The sequence below is a fragment of the Miniopterus schreibersii genome, assembly GCF_964146895.1.
Source record: "Miniopterus schreibersii genome assembly, chromosome: 7".
In the NCBI taxonomy this organism is placed as follows: domain Eukaryota; kingdom Metazoa; phylum Chordata; class Mammalia; order Chiroptera; family Miniopteridae; genus Miniopterus; species Miniopterus schreibersii.
Genome location: NC_138108.1, coordinates 76,482,901 through 76,505,621, shown reverse-complemented (window position 1 = coordinate 76,505,621; position 22,721 = coordinate 76,482,901). Strand labels below are relative to the sequence as shown.

The following is a 22,721-nucleotide window of genomic DNA, read 5'->3' as shown; positions in this document are numbered from 1 at the left end:
CCTAGCCTGTTTGTCTCAGTGGTTAGAGCATCAGCCCCTGGACTGAAGGGTCCCAGGTTCCATTCTCGCCAAGGGCATGTACCTCAGTTGCAGACTCCATCCCCAGCCCAGGTCGGGGTGCGTGTGGGAGGCAACCAATAGATGTGTCTCTCTCACATTGATGTTTCTGTCCCCTCCCCAACCCCTTTCTATTCTCTCTGAAAAGCAATGGAAAAAATATCCTCAGGTGAGGATTAAAAAAAATTTTTGGATATTAACCTTTAGGGGTTCAGGATTACTGATCAAAATGCAAAACAGTACCAAAATCAAAGAATACTATATTCTGACAGTAAAATTTTAGCTTTTCAATAAAAAAATAACAACTGGTAAAAGAATACAGGATTATAAGTAATTCAAACAATATGGAAAAGCATAACAAAGAGAGTAAAAAAATCCACCCAACAAGAGCCATAATCCTAACCCTAAAAAATAATCTCCATTGTAAGCAGGTAAAATTATTCTTAAACTCTATATATACATAGAAAAGGCTACAAATACGGACATAATTCTATTACAATGTGATTATGCTACATGTGCCACGTTTTTTGTTTTGTTTTTTTGGTTAATCCTCACAAGAGGGTATTTTTCCATCGACTTTATTTTTTTTTAGAGAGAGTGGAAGGGAGGGAAGCAGGGAGGGGGAGAGGAGAGAAAGAGAAAGAAACACACCAATTGGTTGTCTCCTGCACAGCACCAACGTGGGGCCAGGATTGAACCTGCAACCCAGGTATGTGCCCTTGACCAGGAATCAAACCCGAGACCCTGCAGTATTTAGGCTGATGCTCTAACCACTGAGCTACACCGGCCAGGGTTATATGTGCCACTTTTAATGAAAACAATATTAAAATAATTTCCCTTTAAATAAAAAAGAAAAAATGTTAGGAAAACCTTAAGGAGTTGGTATATTAACGTTTAATTTTTGTTAACATGGATTCTCATACTTTCATTAGTCCTTGCTTCCTCTTGTTTTCTTAGTTATACTACTACTTACTTTAACTTGGTTGAAGTTTATATAATATTTCAATTCTATCCCATAGTCATAATTCTTACAGTGATCAAAAATTTGTTCTATATTTAAAGGCTTTAACCGTCATTCTTATTTTTACCAAGATTCTCCTTGAGCTATCTTAATTATTTTTATTGATTTGAGAGAGAGAGGAAAAAAGGGAGAAAGAGAGAGAAAACCATTGGTCGGCTGCCTCTTGCACGTCCCCCACAATGGTGATCAAGCCGTGCCAGGGCATGTGCCCTGACCCAGAATCGAACCAGCAACCACTCAGGGCATGGGACAGTGCTCAACCAACTGAGCCACACTGGCCAGGGCTGTATAAAAGTTTTGTTATTCAGTATTTAAAAATATTTGCCCGGCCAGGTGTGGCTCAGCGGTTGAGCACTGACCTAGGATCCAGGAGATCGGGGTTCGATTCCCGGTCAGGGCACATGCCCAGGCTGCGGGCTAGGCAGCCGATCAATGACTCTCTCATCATTGATGTTTCTATCTCTCTCTCCCTCCTTTCCTCTCTCTGAAATCAATAAAGATATGTTTAAAAAAAAATTTAATCCAAACTGATAAATCTCTAACAAAACTAATCAGGAAGAAACGAAAAAACACATTATCAATATATCAAGAATGACAGAAAGGACATTTCTACAGATTCTAGAGATAGTAAAAAGATAATGGGAATATTATAAACTTTATGTCAAAATTCAACAACTTAGATGAAATAGACTAAATTTCTTAAAAACAACCTACTAAAGTTTGCTCAGGAAGAAAGAGAAATCCTGAACTGCTTTATAGCTAATAAAGAATTTGAATGTGTTGTTCAAAAAAGTTTCCTACAAATAAAACTTCTGCCCTAGATGGATGAACTGGTAAATTCTATCAAACATTTCAAAAGGAATAATATCATCACTACAGAAACTCTTCTAGAAAGTTGAAAATGAGGAATACTTCCCAACTCATGTAATGAGGCCAAAACCCTAACACCCAAACCCGACAGTGACATTTACTAGAAAACTACAGAACAATATCCTGCATGAACAGGAATGCCAAAATTCTAAACAAAATTTTAGCAAATTGAATATAAAAATATACTAAAAGGGTAAAATATGACAAAGTGGGGTTTATCTCTGGAATGTAGGGTCGGTTTAACACTCGAAACTCAATCAATGTCATTCATCATATAAAGAAACTGAAAAGAAAAAATGCTTTGCTTCTAAAAGAAAAAAATAGTAAAACAGAATAAAAAAGAAAAAATATAAACAATAAGAAAAAAATTTAGAAGAGAAATAATCGAAAATGAAAATAATAAAAAAACAAAGTTGGAGGACTAATACTACTAAATTTAAGACTTATTATATATAAGTCCAGAAATAAGTCAACACACACATATGAACTATTGATTTTCAGCAACAGTGCAAAGGCAAGTCAGTGGAAAAAAGGGTAATCTTTTCAATGAATCGTGCTGGTACAACTGGATATCCATATGCAAAAACAAAAGCAAACAAACAAAAACCCTAACAAACATCAATCCGTACTTCACACCATATGCCAAAATTATTTCAAATTAATCACAGACCTAAATGTTAAGAGCTAAAACTACAAAACTCACAGAAGAAAACAGAAATAAATCTTTGTGACCTGGGGTTAGACAAAGATTTCTTAGATATCGTATCTAAAGAAGGCCCATAAAAGAACAAATTGGCAAACTGAACTTCATCAAAATTATGTGCTCTTCAGATACACTAGTAAAATGAAAAGATAATATATATTGGAGAGAATGTGCTGGGTGGAACTCTCACACAGTGCAGGTGGGTACAAACTCCTTTGAAAAAATGACTGGTGGTTTCTCCAAAGTTAAACATACCTCAACCACATGATCTGCCTATTCCACTCCTAGGTATTCAATCAAGGGAAGTTACAGCAAACATCCACACAAATATTTCCACATGAATGTTCACAGCAGCTTTATTTGTAATAGCCCAAACTTGGAAACAACCCAAGTGGGGAAACCCACTTTATATCCATAATCAAGTGAATGAAAAAAACAAATTGTAGTGTATCTATACAATGGAACACTACTCCATGATAAAAAAAAAATGAACCATCAATACAGGCCACAACACAGATAAATTTTAGAATAATTATGCTTAGTAAAAGAGGCCATACTAAAAAGAATATGTAATATACCTGCTTAAATTCACATAAAGCCCTAGAAAAACAAACCACTTACATATATGTATATATAAAATATATATAAAGCTGGTGGTTGCATGGGGATAAAAAAAGAGGGGGAGAAAATGGTTATAGAAGGGCCTGGGGGAACATTTTGGGTGGATGTGCTTGCTGAGTGGTGCTGGATTAATGGAGGTATATCTATATATCTATATCTATATCTATATCTATATCTATATCTATATCTATATCTATATCTATATCTATATCTATGTATCTCCAAACATCAATTTAAAACTTTGAATATGGTGGCGTATTGTATGTCAATTATACCGTAATAAAGCTGTTTAGAAATGCAGTATCTGCTAATCCTCGGCCCATATTCCCCCAAGGGCAAAAACAGGCTGAATGACAGGTGCTGCTCTCCTCCCTACCAATATTTTCTTTTTTTAAACGAAGTTCTCAAGCTTTTTTTTTTTAAGAACAATGTTTATGGTAGAAATTTCATTCTAATTCAGTGATGATTTTCTCCCAAACTGGTTTCTTTAACTGTCTTTTATATTTGCAGTCATCATGATTAGATTCTGTCTGCTATGGCATAGTTTGGGTAAATTCCTTGATTTTTTCTCACCTTATCTGAGATCTGTTTGAATTATAGTTGAAGGCTGGTTACTATATTCCATTCATTTCTTTGTTGCTAAGTAAAATGGTGTGTGTATTATTTATGTGTCTGTAGTATTTTCAAGGACAGAGGAGGAAAGATTTCTGCTAGAGATAAGTGTAGCCTGTTACAATAACTTGGGAGCATTGCTTAGTTAGGAATTAAGTTTATTAAGGGAGTACCTTTATGGTCTGTACTGTTCTCTCATTGGAGATTTCTTTTGTTTTTGCTGAGATGGAGTATCAATAGATAATGCTTATTTTATTTTATTATTATTATTTTTTAAATATATCTTTATTGATTTCAGAGAGAGGAAAGGAGAAGGAGAGACAGAAACATCAATGATGAGAGAGTCATTGATTGAGCCCACAACCCAGGCATGTGCCCTGACCGGGAATCGAACCCTGATCGCCTGGATCCTAGGTCGACGCTCCACCGCTGAGCCACGCCCGGCCGGGCAATAATGCTTTTTAAATTTTTTCTTGACTTTCACCATTGATCTAATACTCTATTTACCTCTGAATTTGCAAGTACCACTACCTTACTTTTCCCAATATTGCTTTTAGGAAGGTGTTAGAGGAGTTAAACATGACACTAAGCCACTTAAAAATCTGCTGTGCCTTTTTTGTGGTAAAAATTTTCCTAATTCTATTTGTGTTGCTACTGAATTTTTTGGCTACTTTTACCAATTTCTTTTGAGGGGGGAAAGGGGCACGTATTTTAAATGGAATATCTTGTACTAAGCTTTATGCTGTTATTTTTTCTGGTTAGTTATCTCCCAAAGATTGTTGCCTTCAGGAAAAAAATAAAAGCTATCACAAATAAATAATACGACAATTTTAGGAAAAGGAACCCGGGGCTATTGTTCAATGATTAAATCTGATCTTGTACAACAACTGTTTTGAACTCTTTACAATAAAGGGTTTGACAATTCACACATAACAAAGCAAAGTAACAGTATGCTTATGCAGAAGATAGTTACAAATAAAATAAAGGTGTTTTGGAACAAAGAAGTTTTCTTGTAAATATTTAATAAAAAAAGTGGAAATTATGACAGTTCTAGAATATAAACAATTAAATATCGTGGATTTACTTTAGGAACTAATGAAATAAATTAAGTCAATGGAACAAGTTTCTCACAAGAACCTACAGAACTTTTTGCTGAAATAGACATGGAGATTTTGATTCAGTGGGTATGTATGTGTAATAATTCTATAGTTCAATAAACTATACCTTTAATTTAAAGGGAGGAAAAATCTAGCAATACAGCATTAATGCATAAGCAGTACTTACCAGTACCGGAATTTTGAACCTAATGTAAAATAATGTGCAAAAAAATTCTTTTGAGGTGGAAGTGGTCTGTCCAAACGGAAGAATGTGTGATGTTCTACACATGCTTTCCACAAATTTTTGCATGCTCTGTAGTTCACCATATTAAATCCCAATAAGGTTTCTCTAGATTCATGCTGTAATAAATAACAAAAAGCAGAGAATACCAGGAAAATATTAAGATCTAATGTTCCATTTCGCTTACTTTTTTTTAAATCCTCACTCGAGGATATTTTTTCCATTGCTCTTCAGAGAGAGTGGAAGGGGGAGAGGGAGAGAGAGGGAGAGAGAAAGAAAGATGTGAGACAGACACACTGATTGGTTGCCTCCCGCACATGCCCCGACCAGAGCCGGGGATCGAGCCTGCAACCAAGGTACGTGCCCTTGGCTGAAATCAAACCTGGGACCCTTCAGTCTTCAGGCCGACACTCTAACCACTGAGCAAAATCAGCTAGGGCTCACTTACTTTTTATAAGTAAATATTCTAGCCTTACACTAATCACTCTAGTTTGTGTTTGTTTTTTTGTTATCTAATAAAAAAAGTAGCAAAATAAATTTAAAGATTTGTAAAATACAAGCCTCATTCAGTAATGTTGTAACTCTTAGGAGTTTTACTTTAGAACATAGTTAGAAATAAGTTTAAAAACTGATATATCTTTTTCAAAACTTACTAGCTATATAGAATTCTGTTTCAAAATATAATCCTGGCCCATAAATTAAAAATTAAGATATATCATCACATCTTTTAACAATATGTCTAGGCTTACAAATCTGTCTACATGCTAAATAAATAGATAAAAATATTCAGCACTTCTAAACACTATTATGAAACTCAAATTTTAAAATAAGTAGCAACACAATAGGAGCATTTCTTTAATTTTTCTCTATAAGTATGGCAGAAATGACTACTTAAATAGCTTCATTGAAGTTAATGATATACAGTGAGGAACTTATGTCATAAGTGTACAGCTCTGATTTTCCCACAATGAATGCAACCATTTAACCACAACCAGATCAAGAATAGACAATTTCTAGCACCTCTGAGATATCCTTGCTCTCCCCTCCACCGATTACCTTGTTTATGAACTTTATATACATGAAATCATACATATATGTCTTTTGTCCTTAGGTCTGACTTTTGTTGAATATTATGATTCTATATTCATCCATACAGTTGTGAAGCAGTAATTTGCTCATTTTCATTCTACATAGTATTCTATCATATGAACATACCACTATTTATATATCTATTTATTGTTGATAGACATTTGATGTTTTCAGTTTGGCTATGTATAAATATTGCTGCTATTTATATTCCTGCATGTTGTCAGATGCACACATGTGCACATTTCTGATGTTGGGTCATAAGACATGCGTGTGTTCAACTTTAGAGAGAATCCCCAACAGTTTTCCAAAATAACTGGATCCATGTATATACACCCTCCCACCAGCAGTATGCGCTCCACATATCCACCACTGACTTACCGATCTTCCTATTACACTATCCTGCTGGATCTGAAGAAGTATCCATTTTGGTTATAATTTGTACTTCCCTGATGATTAGTGAGGTTCAACATCTTTTCATGTTACTAGCCTGCGGATATCCTCATTTCTGCAGCATCTGTTCAAGCCACTAGCATATTTTTGGATTAGGTTGGATATACAACTAAGGGTGGGTGTGTGTGTGCGTGTGTGTGTGTGTGTGTATTATATACATATTCTGTGATACTTCACTCTCTTAATGATGTCTTTTGATGAATACAGTTCTTAATTTTAACACAGTTCAAGTTATTGAACTTTCCTTTTAAGGTAGTTATCCTTCTATGTCCTGTTAAAGAAATCTTTGCCCACCAAAAGGTCATAAGGACATTTTCTATAACTGAAATACAGTAAAATGCCCATGTATAAGTATTAAATTACCATGTTAGAAGATAATACGCTTAAAATATCACTTCTAGATCACCAGAGAATTCTTAATTATGCTTAAGGGTTGCTTTGCATGCACTAACAAACAGTTACATGCGGTACCACACATCATAAACAATGAAAAATGACAATGTCTCAGAGTATGACTGCAGTAGAAGCAAAATCTAAGATCCATTTACGTTCTCCCTTTTTTGACACTTAACTTCGAAAAGTCTACATGTGATTCTGACCATCTACCAATGATATTCGGAATTTAACAAAATTTCCCACACATATTGTAAACAATGGATATATAAAATGTGGTACTGAGAGAGGTAAGTAGATTCTATAAAGTTTGGGTATTTAGAAACAGACTTGAGAGAGAAAACATTAACAAGCCACCATTCTTCAGAGTATGCCAGTAGTCTTTAATCAATTGTTAGTTGACTTGATACTGATTTACCTGAGGCTAAATTCATTCCTAATGATACATTACCTTAGACAATGGTTGTGAGGATTAAATGATATGAAAATGATTGATACAGTACCAGGTACACAATAAGACCTCAATAAATGTTAGGTTCTATAACTATTATTATTTGTAATAACAACAATATTATAATGGGAAGCAAATTAGAAAAGTTGACTTCTTTACTGTCTTCTACCCATATATAAAGTAAAATATGTGTTTGTTTTCTAGTTTCCAGATAAGATTTATCATATTGTATTCCTCTAAACATTTACTGAAACCTGTAAAATAATGTTTGTAAGCAGCATTAATCATAATAGCTACAACCTGGAAATGGCAAAACTGTTCACTAACATAAATAAGAATAAATAATTTAGGGTATATTCATTCAGTAGAACACCATACACAATGGAACAAACTACTGCTATGTGCAACAACATGGATGAATCTCATAATGTTAAGGGAGAGAAAGCAGACCCAAGAACATTCTACAGGATTTCTTTTAAGTTCCAAAAGTAATCAAACTAATCCACAGTGACACAAATGAGAATAATGTTTACCTTTTGGGAAGGTTAATGACTGCAAATGGGCATCAGCTCCATTAGCAATAAAACTTCCGTGGAGGTAGTAATGTTCTACATATTCATATTATATCATACTTATTAATCTACTTAATATCTGTATACTTATTTCAATAAAAAAACTGTTGGGAAAAAACTTCCATATTTTGTGAGCATAAATGATGAATCATAGTGACTTAGTAGATCACTATCTTCTGATAAAATGCAGCCTATTCAAATACATTCTTAAGATATCAAATACATTTTACACATACACAATCACCCTGAAATTTACCAAATGCATTAATTTGTCAAGATTTCTAAGAAATACTGTAAGTCCAAAAATAAGGTTAGTTTAATTTGATAAAATAGAGAAAACTACATGATAAAATTCTTTCCAACACTGTCCTTTCCATGATATCAATGTGTTGTAGTTAATATATAAAAATGATGTTGCCACTACAAAAAAGGAGAAGTGAACTATATGTTCATGAACAAGAAACAAAACTAAACACTCAGGTTCCCTAAAATGAAATGAGCTTATATATAAAAGAAAATGCTATAGATTTAGTAGTAAAAAGAACAAGAACATATAAAATGCTCAGTTACTGCCCTCATGAATGGACTCTGGGGCCTGATAATGAACATCATGACTGAGATCAGTTTCTAAGTTCGAGAGGGAGCAGAATGGGTAACTAGAACAACTTTAAATCATAACCATAGAAACACTGGGGAAGTAATACACTTTGCCAGAAAATGTGAATTAATTAACTCTGAAGGCAGTTATCAACAGTATTAATAACTTTCACCAGCACTAAAAATTGTCAGGAATGACCTGTCATTTCTTACGACTTCATTTCTATTAATAATTATTAGATCAATACTCACCAATTCTTTTCTAAGTTGAATAAAAAACTGTTTGCACTTAAATGAAATTTTTACAATCTTCAACCTGGATAAAAAGAGATAAAATTGAAGTATTTAAAATACTGAAAAAAGATGTAAATATTAGCAAATTAAGAAAATAATGCTTTGAAAAGAGTGATAAAATTGATAAGCCTCTAGCCAGACTAAGAAAAAAACAGAGTACACAATAAAATCAGAAATGGAAGGGCAGCCATCACTACAAATCCCAGATATTAAAAGCATAATAAAAGAATACTATGAAGAAGTCTATAACCATAAATTTGATAATTTCAATTAAATGAGCCATTTTTTGGACACAATCTGCCAAAACTCACATAGGAAGAATTACTTGATCTAAATGAGCCTATACAGTAGTCCCCTTTCATCTGCAGGGGATACATTTCAACACCCCCGTGAATGCCTGAAACCACAGACAGTACCAAACCCTACCTATGCTACTTTTTTTTCCCTATACAAACTTACTTTTTCACTTAAAGGAAGAAATTTATGGCTTCTTTTTGGTATATCCAAATTGCTAGCATCACTAACTTTTGCACTTTGGGGCCATTATCAAGTAAAATAAGGGTTACTTGAACATGAACACTAAGATCTGATAACTGAGAGGGCTACTAAGTGACTAATGGGCAGGTAACATATACAAAGTGAGTGTGCTAAAAAAAGGGATGAGTCACATCCCTGGCTAGATGGCACTGCACAGCTCAAGATTTCATCACCCTACTCAGAACTGCATGCAAGTTAAAATTTATGAATTGTTTATTTCTGGATTTTCCCATTTAATATTTTTAGACCATGGATAACCGAAGACATGGAAAGCACCTGGAGATAAGAGGGGAATACTGTAGCTATTAAAGAAATTTAATTAATAACCTTCCCCAAAAAAGCCACCAGGCCCACGTGTGTTTACTGGTGAACTGTACCAAACATTTAAGTAAGATATTATACCAATTCTTTACAGTCCCTTTTTCAGAGTACAGAAGCAGAAGGAATACTTCTAAAGTCATTCTATGGGGCCAGCATTAACCTAATACCAAAACTAGACAAAGGCCTTACAAGAAAACTACAAAATGGTATCTCTCATAACCATAGATTCAAAAATCCTAAAAAAAATATTATCAAATGGAATCTAATAATGTCCAGGTGGGATTTATCCCAGAAATGCAAGGCTCATTCAACATTCAAAAATCAATCAATATAAACCAACACCTCAAAAGACTAAAAAGAGAAAAAAAATTATGATCACATCAATACATTCAGAATAGGCATTTGACAAAATCCAACACCTATCATGACTAAAAACCCTCAGTAAAGGAGGAATAGATGGAAACTTTCTCAACTTGATACTTTCTACAAAATCCCTGCAGCTAACATACTTAGTGGCGTGCAACTAGAAGCTTTCTCACTTAGATCAGGTAAAATGTATGGATGTCCCCTTAAACCACTTCTTCTCAATATCATATGGGAAGTCTTGCTAATGCAATAAGGCAAGAAAAGGAAATGAAAAATACACTGATTGGAAAGGAACAAATAAAACTGTCTTTGTTCACAGATGACATGACTGCCTATGTAGAACATCCAAAAGAATCAACAAAAAAACTCCTGGAACTAATAAGTGATGATAGTAAGGTTTCAGGGTACAAGGTTAACATACAAAAGTCAACTGTTTTCCTAGTGAGCAACAACGAACAAGTGGAATTTGAAACTGAACACACAATACCATTTACATCAGCACCCCTCAAAATGAAATAAAGTATAAATCTATAAAATATGTACTAGAACCATATGAAGAAAATTATGAAACTCTGATGAACAAAAACAAATAAGATATAAATAAATACAAAGATATTCTAAGTTCATGGAAAGGACGAATCACTACTGTTTGTCAAGCTATCAATTCTGTCCACTTTAATTTATAAATTTAATGTCATCCCAATCAAAATCTCACCAAATTTGTGGACACTGACAAACTGATTCTAAAGTTTATATGGAGAGGCAAAAAGACCCATAATACCCAATATTTTAAAGGAAAACAACAAAGGTGGAGGACTGATGCTAAGTTCAAAACTTACTAAAAAGTTATAGTAATCAAGACAGTGTAGTATTGGTGAAAGAATAGACAAAGCAGATCAAGGATACAGAATAGAGAACTCAGAAACAGAACTCCATAAATATAGTCAAATGATCTTTGAGAAAGGAGCAAAGGCAATGCAATTAAGAAAAGTCAGTCTCTTCAACAAATGGTGCTGGAACAACTGAACATCTACATGGGCAAACAAAATAAATTTAGACAAAGACCTTACACCCTTCACAAAACTTAACTAAAAATGGATCTTAAATATAAGAGACTTAAATATAAAATGTAAAACTATAAAACTCCTAGATATAACATTGGAAAAAATCTAGATGACACTGGGTATGGGGATGCCCTTACAGATATAACACCAAAAACATGATTCATAAAATAACTGATAAACTTGAATTCATTAAAAATAAAAACTTCTCTGTGAAAGGCAATAAATTAGAAAACAAGCCACAGACTAGGAAAAAATATTTGTAAAAGACACATCTTATAAAGGACTATCCTCCAAAATACACAAAAAACTCTTCAAATTCAACAAAACAACCCAATAAAAAATAAACCAAAGTCCTTAACAGAGACCTCACCAAAGAAGATCTACAACTGGCAAATACACACAGGAAAAGATACTCATCATATGTCAACAGGGAAATGCAAATTAAAACAATAAGATAGCACTACACACCTACAGACTGACCAAAATCCAGAATACTGACAATATCAAAATCCTGACAAGGATATGATTCAAGAGGCAGGAACTCTCATTCGTTTTGGTGGGAATGCAAAATGGTACACACACTTCGGAAGACCATTTGGCAGTTTCTTCCAAAACTAAGTATACTTGTACCATTATCATCTAGAAATTGCACTCCTTGGCATTTAACCAAAGGAACTGGGAACTTATGTCCACACAAAAATCTGCACATGGATGTTAACAGCACTCTTATTCGTAACTGCCAAAACTTGGAAGGTACCAAAATGTCTTTCAGTAGGTGAATGAATGAACAAACCATGGTACATCCAAATAATGGAACATTACTCAGCTCTAAAAAGAAATGATGTATCAAGCCAAGATACAGATAAAAAGTAAATGCATATCACTAAGTTAAAGAAACCAATCTGAAAAGGCTATAAACTATATGATTCCAACTATGTGACATTCTGGAAAAGGCAAAACTATGGAGAAAGTAAAGAGATAAGTGGGTGATAAGGGTAGGTGGGGAGATGATTAGGCAGAGCACAGAGGATTCTTAGGCAGTGAAAGTTCTCTATGATAGTATAATGATGGATATATCATTATATATTTGTCCAAAGCCATAAAATGTATAACACCAAGAGTAAACACCAATGTAAACTATGGACTCTGGGTGATTATGATGTGTCAATATAAGTTTCATCATTGGTAAACAATGCACCACTATGGTGAGTGTCATTAATGGGGGAGGCTATGAAGGTGTGGGGGGAGGGAACATATGGAAATCTCTGTATCTTCCTCTCAATTTTGTTGTGAATCTAAAGCTGCCCTAAAAAAAGTCTTAAAAAATTAAACAAATTAACAAACAAAAACTATAAACAACATTTGGAGGAAAATGTAAGATGCCAAGGTCTTATGCAATGATTCTAAAATTTTTTAGTTTAATATTAAAAAACAAAGATTTTTCGCCCAGCCAGGCATGGCTAAGCGGTTGAGTGTCGACCTAGGATCCAGGAAATTGGGGTTCGATTCCCAGTCAGGGCACATGCCCAGGTTGCGGGCTCGACCCCCAGTCAGGGGCGTGCAGGAGGCAGCTGATCAATGACTCTCTCATCGTTGGTGTTTCTATCTCTCTCCCTCTCCCTCTCTTTTCTTCTCTCTGAAATCAATAAAGATATATATTTTTTAAAAAAATAAAAAACATAAAAAGATTTTAAAATTTTACCTTTCTACGTTGCCTTTCTTCTTATATGCAACTCCTATAATGCTATAAGAAGGGAGTTCTCAAAGCTTCATTAGCATAATCAAATAGTTTTGCCTCCTTATAGTAATATTCAAATTTTTTTTAACCTCAGACCTAAAAGTCTTGAGGCCAAGAGATTCAACCTTACTTAACAAAACTTGCTGTGGGATCCTGGCCCAATCATCTAAATATTTTCATGGTAATTCTAAGTTTGAATATTTATGACTTATAGCACTACCCATTCAAGAAGCCCTCAGCAGAAGAAACAGAGATTTAAAAGATCAATGAAAGCCTATGTGAGCTAAGAGATTCCATAAAAAGATAAATATTAGAATAACTAGGGTTCTAGAAGAAGAGGGATAAGGGGGCAGAGAGCTTATCTGAAGAAAGCATAGAACATCCCAAACCTGGGAAATGTAGATTAATGGTTGTCTAGAGCTAGGGGTAGGACGGGGAAAGGCAGGCAGAAGAGGGGATGGAAAATGACTTCTAATGGTTATAAAATATCTTTTGAGAGCAATAAAATGCTTCAAAATTAGGTTATGGTGGTGATGTACTCTGTAAATAAGTTAAAAATCATTATTTTATACTTTAAAAAGCGAACATATGGTATGTACACAATATATACATCAGTAAATCTATATAAAATGAAGTTTCATAATCTATGTCTTATAATTTTAGGCTCAATACATTTATGATTTTAGTAATAACTGACATATCTGCATCTATCTCTATCATAACATTTTTAAAAAAAATATATCTTTATTGATTTCAAAGAGAGGAAGGGAGAGGGAGATAGACAGACAGAAACATCAATGATGAGAGAGTCACTGATCGGCTGCAGCCCGCAACCCAGGCATGTGCCCTGATGGGGAATCGAACCCTGATCGCCTGGATCCTAGGTCGACGCTCAACCACTTAGCCACGCCCGGCCGGGCTATCATAACATTTTTTACTTTCTATTTGTCCAAAGTTTTGTGCGGTTCTCCTAGAATGGCAACTATGTAATTGTTTTTTATTATTTTCACTAAAATAATAAAAATTATTCTTGGTTACTTTTATCATTATGATGTTTATTTCCCTCCCCTTTTGAAAACCATTTTATTAAATATAATTTGACATTCAATGAACTGTACATATTTTAAGTGTACAATCTGATGTGACATTTTTATGTATATATTTGTTCAATCATCATCACAATCAAGAGAGTAACTATATCCATCATATCCAAAAGATTCCTTCTGCCATTGTAATCCCCCTCACCCACCCTACCCCAAGGTAACAGCTGATCAGCTTTCCATCACTATAGGTTAGTTAGCATTTTCTAGAATTTATATGAATGGAATCATACAGTATTACTCATCTTTATCTGTCTCCTTTTAAGTCTGCTTAACTACTTAGAGACTCATCCATATTGCTTTGTTTTTCAGTAATTCTCTTTCTTGGTGAGGACTATTCCATTCTATTGATATATCACAACTGGTTTATCTGCTCACTGCATAATGTACATTTATGTTTATTCTAGTTTTGGCTATTACAAATAAAGTTGATATGAAAATTTCTATACAAGTCTTTATAAACACATTTGCTTTCTCTTGGGTAAAAATTATAAAATAGAATGGCTCAATCACATGGTAGGGGTATGTTTAAGTTTGTAAGAAACTGCAAAAGTTTCACGAATTGGTTGGAACATTGTACGTTAATATAGCCACACCAGCCTTCTTATGAGTACTAGTTCCATGTATTTACATGCCCTATCATTTTCTTTATTTTCAGCCAATCTACATATGCATTAGTATCTGCAAATAAAGCAGTTTTGTTTTTTTTTCTTTTCAATCTGTTTGCCTTTTATTTCATATCCTTGCCTTATTATGCTAGTTAGGACCTATGTAACAAAGCTGAAGCAGAGAGAGTAAGCATGCTTTTTCCTGATCTTACTTACATAAAAAGCACTGACACTTTGACCATTTAGCATATTAAACCTTGCTGATCGACTATTTCAAGCCAGAAATCACCGGTGCAGCCAGCTACTTTGGTCAGCAAGGTGTTTAAAATTACTTAAATTAATGTAAGTGCAGATACAAGTTATCTCGTGACAGATTAGCAACATTAGACACAGAAACACGTATATACTAGTAACTGGTCGGCAAGGTGTTTAACAGATTTTCCATATATGTCTTAATCAGAATATATGTATGTTCTTATATATATTAAGTTAAATTTAAAAAATCATGAATAGATGTTTAATTTTGTCAAATTTTTTTCTGCATCTACTGAAACAATCATGGTTTTTCTTCATTATAATAATAAAGCTAAATATACTGATTTTCACATGTTAAAGCATCCTTATATTCCTGGAATAATGAATTTGGTCACAATGAATTATTTGGTCACAATGAATTATTGTTTTTATATACTGTTGAATTCAATTTGGTAAAGTTTTATTAAGGATTTCTGCATCTATGTTCATAAGTAACTTTTCTTGTGAGGTCTTTGGTGCTAGGATTAAGATAATAATTAGTTGGAATGTGTTCCTTCCTCCCTTATTTTCTAAAAGACATTATGTAAGATTGGTATTACTTTTACCTTAAATGTTGGATAGAATTCACAAAAGAGTTAAATTGATGACATAGTATTTGAGTTTTTTATTTCTTCCGTTACTTTTGTTCATTTAGTCTTTCCAGGAATTTCCCCTTTTAATCTAGGTTGTGAATGTATTCATGATATTCAAATCTGTTCATAACATTCTTTTATATTTATTTTTTAAATTTTTATTTTTTTATATCTTTATTGATTTCAGAAAGAGGGAGGGAGAGGGGGAGAGAGAGAAACACCAATGATGAAGAGAATCACTGACTGGCTGCCTCCTGCCTGACCCCTACTGGGGACTGAGCCCACAACCTGGGCATGTACCCTGACTGGGAATCAAACTTCGATCTCCTAGATCATAAGTTGATGCTCAACCACTGAGCCACACCGACCAGGCTTATTACGCTTTTAATGTCTGTAGGATTTGCAGTGATGTTCCCCTTCATTCCTGTTATCGTCTCTTTTCCTCTGTCAGTGCTACAGACTTTCGTTAATTTTTCTCTATCTTGTGTTCATTTTATATTTAATTAACTTTCTTCCTTCTATTACTTTGAGTTATATTTGCTCTTATTTTTCTAATTTCTCAGGACAAGAACTCAAGATAACTGATCTTAAATTTCCCCCCCACAAATATACACATTTAAGTTATAAAATTTCCTCAAAACACTTCAGCTGCATCCTCAAATTTTCATGCTGTATTATTTCTGTTCTGTTAAAACTATTTCTAATTTGTCTTGTGATGGTTTTTTTCTTTGACTCGTGGTTTATTTAGAAGTCTTTAGAGTTTTTCTAGTAATCTGATTGTTATAGATTTCTAATTTAATTTCACTGTCATCAAAGAATATACCCCACATGATTTAACTCTTTAAAAAATTTATTTAGGCTTGTGTTATGGCTCAGCATATTTTCTCTCCTAATAGACCACCTGCACTTGAAAAAAATATGTATTCTGTTGTTGGGTGTAGCATTGCATAAATATCAATTAAGTCAAGAGAGTTGGTAGTGCTAAAATCTATTTCAGCTTATTTTCTTATTGTTCCAGGTTTTGGATTGATTGTTGAGAAAGAATGCTCAAATCTCCAAATGTGATTATAGAATTGTCTATTTCTCCTTTCCTTTTCACCTCATGAGTTTGGAAACTCTGTTATTAAGCACATGCATATTTGTAACTCTTTCTTGCTTTTTTTCTGGTGTATGGGACATAATTTCCTTTGTCTTTGCATGCCTTTTAATATTTTGTTGGAAACTGAATGTAGTACATATTATGTTGCAGTAACTCTGATACTGGTTTTTCCCTTTCCCACAGCTTGTTACTGTTATTTGCTGGACTATTTTTATGAACTCTACCTCCAGCTGTCAACCCCCAGTTTTAAGCTTCTGAATATGCCCACAGTATTCCTACAATGACAGTGGCACCAGCCATCCCAGTCTTTCAATAAGCACATCCAGCTGTAACACTCCCCTACTTACCCACACTCCTCTATTGTTTTCAATAATGCTGTGGGATATAAATTCCTTTAAGAAACTAAAGCAATCAAATTGTAGCTTCCTAAAAGGAACAGTCTGTGAGGCAGGTGTTTGAAGCTATTTCTTCTCTCTTTGTTTTTTTTTCTTTCCTGTTGTTTCTGGGTTTCCCTAGAGGCTACTTCTTATGTAGTCTGAGCCCTGCAATTATTTAAATTATAATCCTATTATACAGGAACCCTGTTGATGTGGTAGTAAGATGTGGGTTGGGTGGAATGATTTTTTAGGGTGAGATAGGAAGTACAGAGAGGGCTGGAAATGGGTATTTTCCTTTCCCCCAACTTTGATAAGAACCCATGTTGGTTTAGTATTGGTAAAACAGATTTCCTTGAGGGCAGACTTTCACTAAAGAGAACAGAAAGCTCTGAGCATATTTTAAATGGTTAACTCCCTGCTCACCAGCACCACCATCCCCCACCTCACCCTTCTAGGGCATAAGTAGATTTTTCTCTGATTTTCACTTGAGAAACTGGTGGGAGACTGGTAAAACTTACAATAGCATGGGGGCCTTCATAAGGCTGAGACTTCAGGAGTTTTCATCTCTCAAGCTAGTCTTTGTTCAGTCTCCAGCAATTATTCAATTACCCTCTAAGTATTCCTACCAGTTGCTGGCTGCAGCAGTGGTTTCTAGTCCTGGTAAACTGTCATTCTTTATATTCATCTGTCTCTCCAGTTTTCAGAGCTGCAGTTTGCCTTGTGTCCTTAATTCTCTGAGGGATCTAAAAAGAATTATTGATTTTCAGTTTTCTGGTTTTTTTCTTGTAAGGACAGGAATGATGACTTTCAAGTTCTTTATCTGCTAGACTGGGAACCAGAATTCTCTCCTCTTCATTTTATTTTCTTAATGGTGTTTTTTGATTAGCATTAATTTTAATGAAGTCTAATCTACAGAATGCAAATAACCCCAATTCATTATTCAACATTTTAAAAGTATGAACTTGAACTAGGCAATTCAGGGATAACTATACATGGAAAGATATGAGGGAGCATATTTATTATGTGGTACACTACTTTTTCTACATGTAGCTCTAATTTTGAGATAAGAGGTACGTGAAAGCTTGTGTTTCAGAATCTGAAAAACCTGAGTTTAAAGTTCCGCTTCATACTTATGAATTGTTTAACCTAGACCAGTTAGCTTCTCTGCCATTTTTCATTCCTTATCTGTAAAAAGAATGTTAATAACATCCAACTTACAGGATTCTAAGCTACAGATAAAATAAATTAAAATCCATGAGTGATTTTTTTCCTTGCCTCACTCTTTAAAGCTACCAGTTCTAAACTTCCAAGTTTAAACTCTTCATACGTGTAGAAATTTGGTAATTCCACCATTTAAATTCTGGTTTGAAAATATTATTTAAAATATTAAAAACATTAATATAAAAGTAGCTGAAATGTATGTGATAAGATGTTAAAGCTGTAATCATCAGTTTTCATCAAGTGATTTTTTTTTATACAATACTTCGCTAAATATCAATTTAAAGACAGTGGCAACTTAATACAGGTGGTGAGGTTAATAAGAATACTCTTATTCACAGAGTATTAATGATAAGTATGTTGCTTTTGTGAAAATAGATCCATATTTTAAGAACTAAAAGTAAGCCATATATTTAATGATTATTATAGACTCTACAAATTTTCCCTGAAATTCAACTGATATTGGAACTTATATCATGGCTACTTGCAATGTATTTATAAATGTATTTGTTGTAGTATGTACTGTTATGAGTGGTTAGGATCATAAGACATTCTTACGTTCCATGATAATGTAAATTTAGTAGCTTTAGTAACTTTAAATACCATCTACATAGTTTAATTCTTGAAAATAAAGTTTAAAATGAACACTACATAAGGTTTTCCAGTCAATCTTAAATGCTCATGTCCCTTTTTTTTCCCTAACCTTAATTATATGACAAAGACTTGGAAATATGAGTTTTATTTTTCAGAATTAAACTAGCTCCAAGCATATTTACCAATAAAATATACCAACTTCTGAGCATACAGGATAATATAAGGCACTTCACAATCTGAACCCAATTTCTGTCTTAAGCATTATCTTCCTAACTTCTTGTTACCTTGCTTCTATACTCAATAAAAAAAACTGAAGGGAAAACCAAACCAAATAGCCCAATATTTCTTCAACTTGCCATGTCCTTTCTTACTATTAGGTCTTTGCACATGCTTGGTACCTCTACCATGAATTCCTCTACACAAATGTGCCTCTTCCACATTTCCTTTTCACTGAGGAAATTTTTATTTACCCTTTAAAGACCATCTCAAATATCCCAAATCCATTAAAATTTTCTCTAGAGAGATTGTATCCTTTGTGTTCCAGAAGCATTTGCCAAAAACTCTCTTATAATCCCTACTTAGTAATAAAAAAGGAATATGTATATAATATAGAATTTTGACAGTACAGAAAAATTCAGATCATCATGTAATTTTAACCCATGTCATCTGAAAATAATTTATTTCTGATTTTGACATATATATAAAATGTAAAATAAAAAAGTATTTTAAAAAATTGTCTTTAGTAAAATCATAAAGTGCACATCTACCAATAAATTTTCTTATTGTGTTTTATAAAGAATTTTTGTGTGTTCACTTATAGGCAGGGACCACATATTGAATTATTTTATATTATCCTTTGAACATAGCACAGTTTGAATTATGTAGGCAGCATTCAGAAGATGTGACATGAAACACTAAGTGATCTTTAGTTTTCTTTTATGAGCTATACAGAAGTATAATTTACATACCCAATGAAATATAGCAATTATAGCTGAACAATTCAATGAATTTTCACAAATGTATTTAGTTGTATAACTTGCACTCACCAAACTCACCATAAAACATTTCTATCACCTCAAAATGTTGCCCCGGTGCCCCTTTGCTTTTCATTTTCAGTCCCTTGCAATCATTGGTCTGCTGTATTTTTAATTTATGTTTTCTAGAATTTCATATAAACAGAAACAAAGTATAGTATGTTTTGTCTGACTTCTAATAATTGGCATAATGTTATGAGGATAGGGTCATCCACATGGCTTAGAGTATCAACAGTTCACTTTTTTTATTGCTGAAAAGTATTCCTTTGTATATCATAATTTGCTTATCCTTTCACCAACTGATGAACATTTGGAATTTTGTTTTGCACTGTTATAAATAATGTAGTTATGAACATCAGTGTACAAATCTTTATATAAACTTACGTTTTCATTTCTCTTGGATAAATATCTAGGAATAGAATTGCTGGATTATATGGTCAATCTGTTTAACTTTAAAGAAACTGCCAACTTTTCCAAAGTTGGTGTACTACTTTGCATTCCCAGCAGCAATGTATGAGAATTCTATGTGCTCTGTTTCCTTGCCTTCACCTAACATTGTCATTCTTTTTAATTGAAGCTGTTCTAGTGGGTGTACAGTAATACTTCGCTATGGTTTTAATCTGCATTTCACTGATGACTCAATATCTTTTCATGTGCTTCTTGGTCACTTGTATTATTTTCTTTGGTAGAATTGTCTATTCAAATATTTTTCCTATTTTTTAATTCAGGTTGTCTTCTTATTACTGAACTATACAGAGTTCTATTAATAATAACTAATTATAAAAAACTAATAAATAAAAATCATAAGTATTAAAAAATCAGGACCAAATATTTTAAGAGCTATAAAGAGAACAGATTAATACAATATAGTTCTTTTGTATTTGTTTCTTCCCCTAAAGAAAATTTTTGTGTTTTAAAAAATCTAAGTTACTTACATGATATATCTATGTATGTGTGTATATAAGTATATATAAAAGAAATGTAATTGTTATTATTTTCATGTTATTCATTAAAGGGAAGTGGCAGGTGCTACTTTTCCTTTTTCTTCATTCTGGGAGAACACAGAAGTGCTGGTGGGTAAGTCATCCTAGCAGTGAGGACTAGGACAATATACTAAGGACAGTAGAGCACTAAGACAAACAATAAAAACAAAAATATGAGCTTTATACCTCGTGAAGCCACCATACTTCCTTTCCACCAATTTAAGTCACTGTAATAGTGGGTCTTTGTTGCAACAACCATGCCCATGTTCCAAATAAACCAGTACCTCACTGAATGCATTTAAATGAAATACTGTATTTAAAGCAATTAGCATGGTGCAAGAGAGTGTAAATATGATGCTAGCTTTTATATTGTACAGTACAAATTTAGCGATTCCCTAAAAGAAAAATTCATAAAGTAGTATTTTCTATAACCTAAACAATTTTTGAAATAAATAACTTTATTATTTTGGTATCTTCTGGTAGATTCCAAGTAAGTAAAATAAATTTGCATGCCAACATTAATATACTTCAGCAGCCACTTTCTTTAACACGAATTATTATATTAGTAATATAAAAAAAGCAAAAGTACTGATGGAAGTCCTTACCATGGAAAGGTATTCATTCGTACCCAGTTCTTATAAATCAGAATTCCTCCTGACATGACTCCAATCATAATTTCATTGTTACTTTGATCCTTCAAAAAAAGAAAATGAAAAATCTAAAATACTGGGCTTTATCAGTTAAAAATATATTTTAAAAATAGGATTAGTTTATTTTATTTTTTTTTACACAATGAGACACTGTCAAAGGCATCACATAATTGCATATTTACAGACCCATATGGTAATTGTTATCTCATAACAACAAATGACATACTTCAAATCAAACTTAAATGTTGCATTATTAAAAGTCATTATGATCTCAGGATTCCCCAGTTTATAACTGGGGCTGACGCTTTGGGACAGGAAGTTAGAATGATGAGTTAGTATCCATCCTTCCATTCCTAAAATTCTTATTTTCCAATCACTGTAAATATAATGCTAGGATTGCAAAGAGTGAATAAAACATGGAGGAGTTCAGAGTCTGGTGAAGGGCAATCAGTAATAAAATGGTATTCCCAATATAATGAAAACTAGTTATAATTGTATAACTAGGAAAATACAATAAAAAACATCATGGAAGTAGAGAGTGAGGAACAATTAATTGTTGGGGAGTTTGGAAGACTCTGGAGAAGAAAATTTGAATTGCGCTTTGAGGATTGAGCAAGTTTTCATGCTAACTGATCAAACTTGAAGAGTTAATCTGCACTATAAAGAAAACAATTAAAATGCCTTTTTTTTCAGATGCTAATCAACCTTGAAGTAGTTTTGCTTCCTGACTTGAAACATTCTATAGGTAAACTAACATAGCAATAATGCTTTTACCCCTACTATTCATTTGCTCAAAAAGACAGAACTGATGAAAATATAATCAAGATTTTATTATTGTCTCCCTAAGAAAACAAAAGCCTTTAAAATGTAGTGTCAATAATTTCTAATTAAATAGAACCTTATTAAATTAACCTGTTAAGTAGGATAATACGTAACAAGGCCAAACACAAAACAGTGTAAACTAATTTGTCTGGCTAATCATTTTGCTTAGCAATAACTAGAACCACTGTACATTATCCACCTTAAATCATTTTTTTAAAAAATATATCTTTATTGATTTCAGAGAGAGGAAAGGAG

At 33.3% G+C, this 22,721-nt stretch overlaps 1 protein-coding gene across 5 annotated transcripts in view; it reads right to left on the bottom strand.

Annotated features, from left to right (window-relative positions):
- The window catches only part of PTPN4 (protein tyrosine phosphatase non-receptor type 4), a 183,245-nt gene that overhangs the window by 75,936 nt on the left and 84,588 nt on the right, over nucleotides 1-22,721 (bottom strand). For all 5 annotated transcript variants that reach the window (XM_081141862.1, XM_081141859.1, XM_081141860.1 and 2 more), the window contains 3 exons: nucleotides 21,600-21,688; nucleotides 9,027-9,090; nucleotides 5,169-5,341 (listed from right to left, as the gene is read on the bottom strand). In XM_081141862.1, coding sequence (XP_080997988.1) covers nucleotides 5,169-5,341; nucleotides 9,027-9,090; nucleotides 21,600-21,688 — 326 coding nt within the window. The remainder of the gene's footprint in view (nucleotides 1-5,168; nucleotides 5,342-9,026; nucleotides 9,091-21,599; nucleotides 21,689-22,721) is intronic.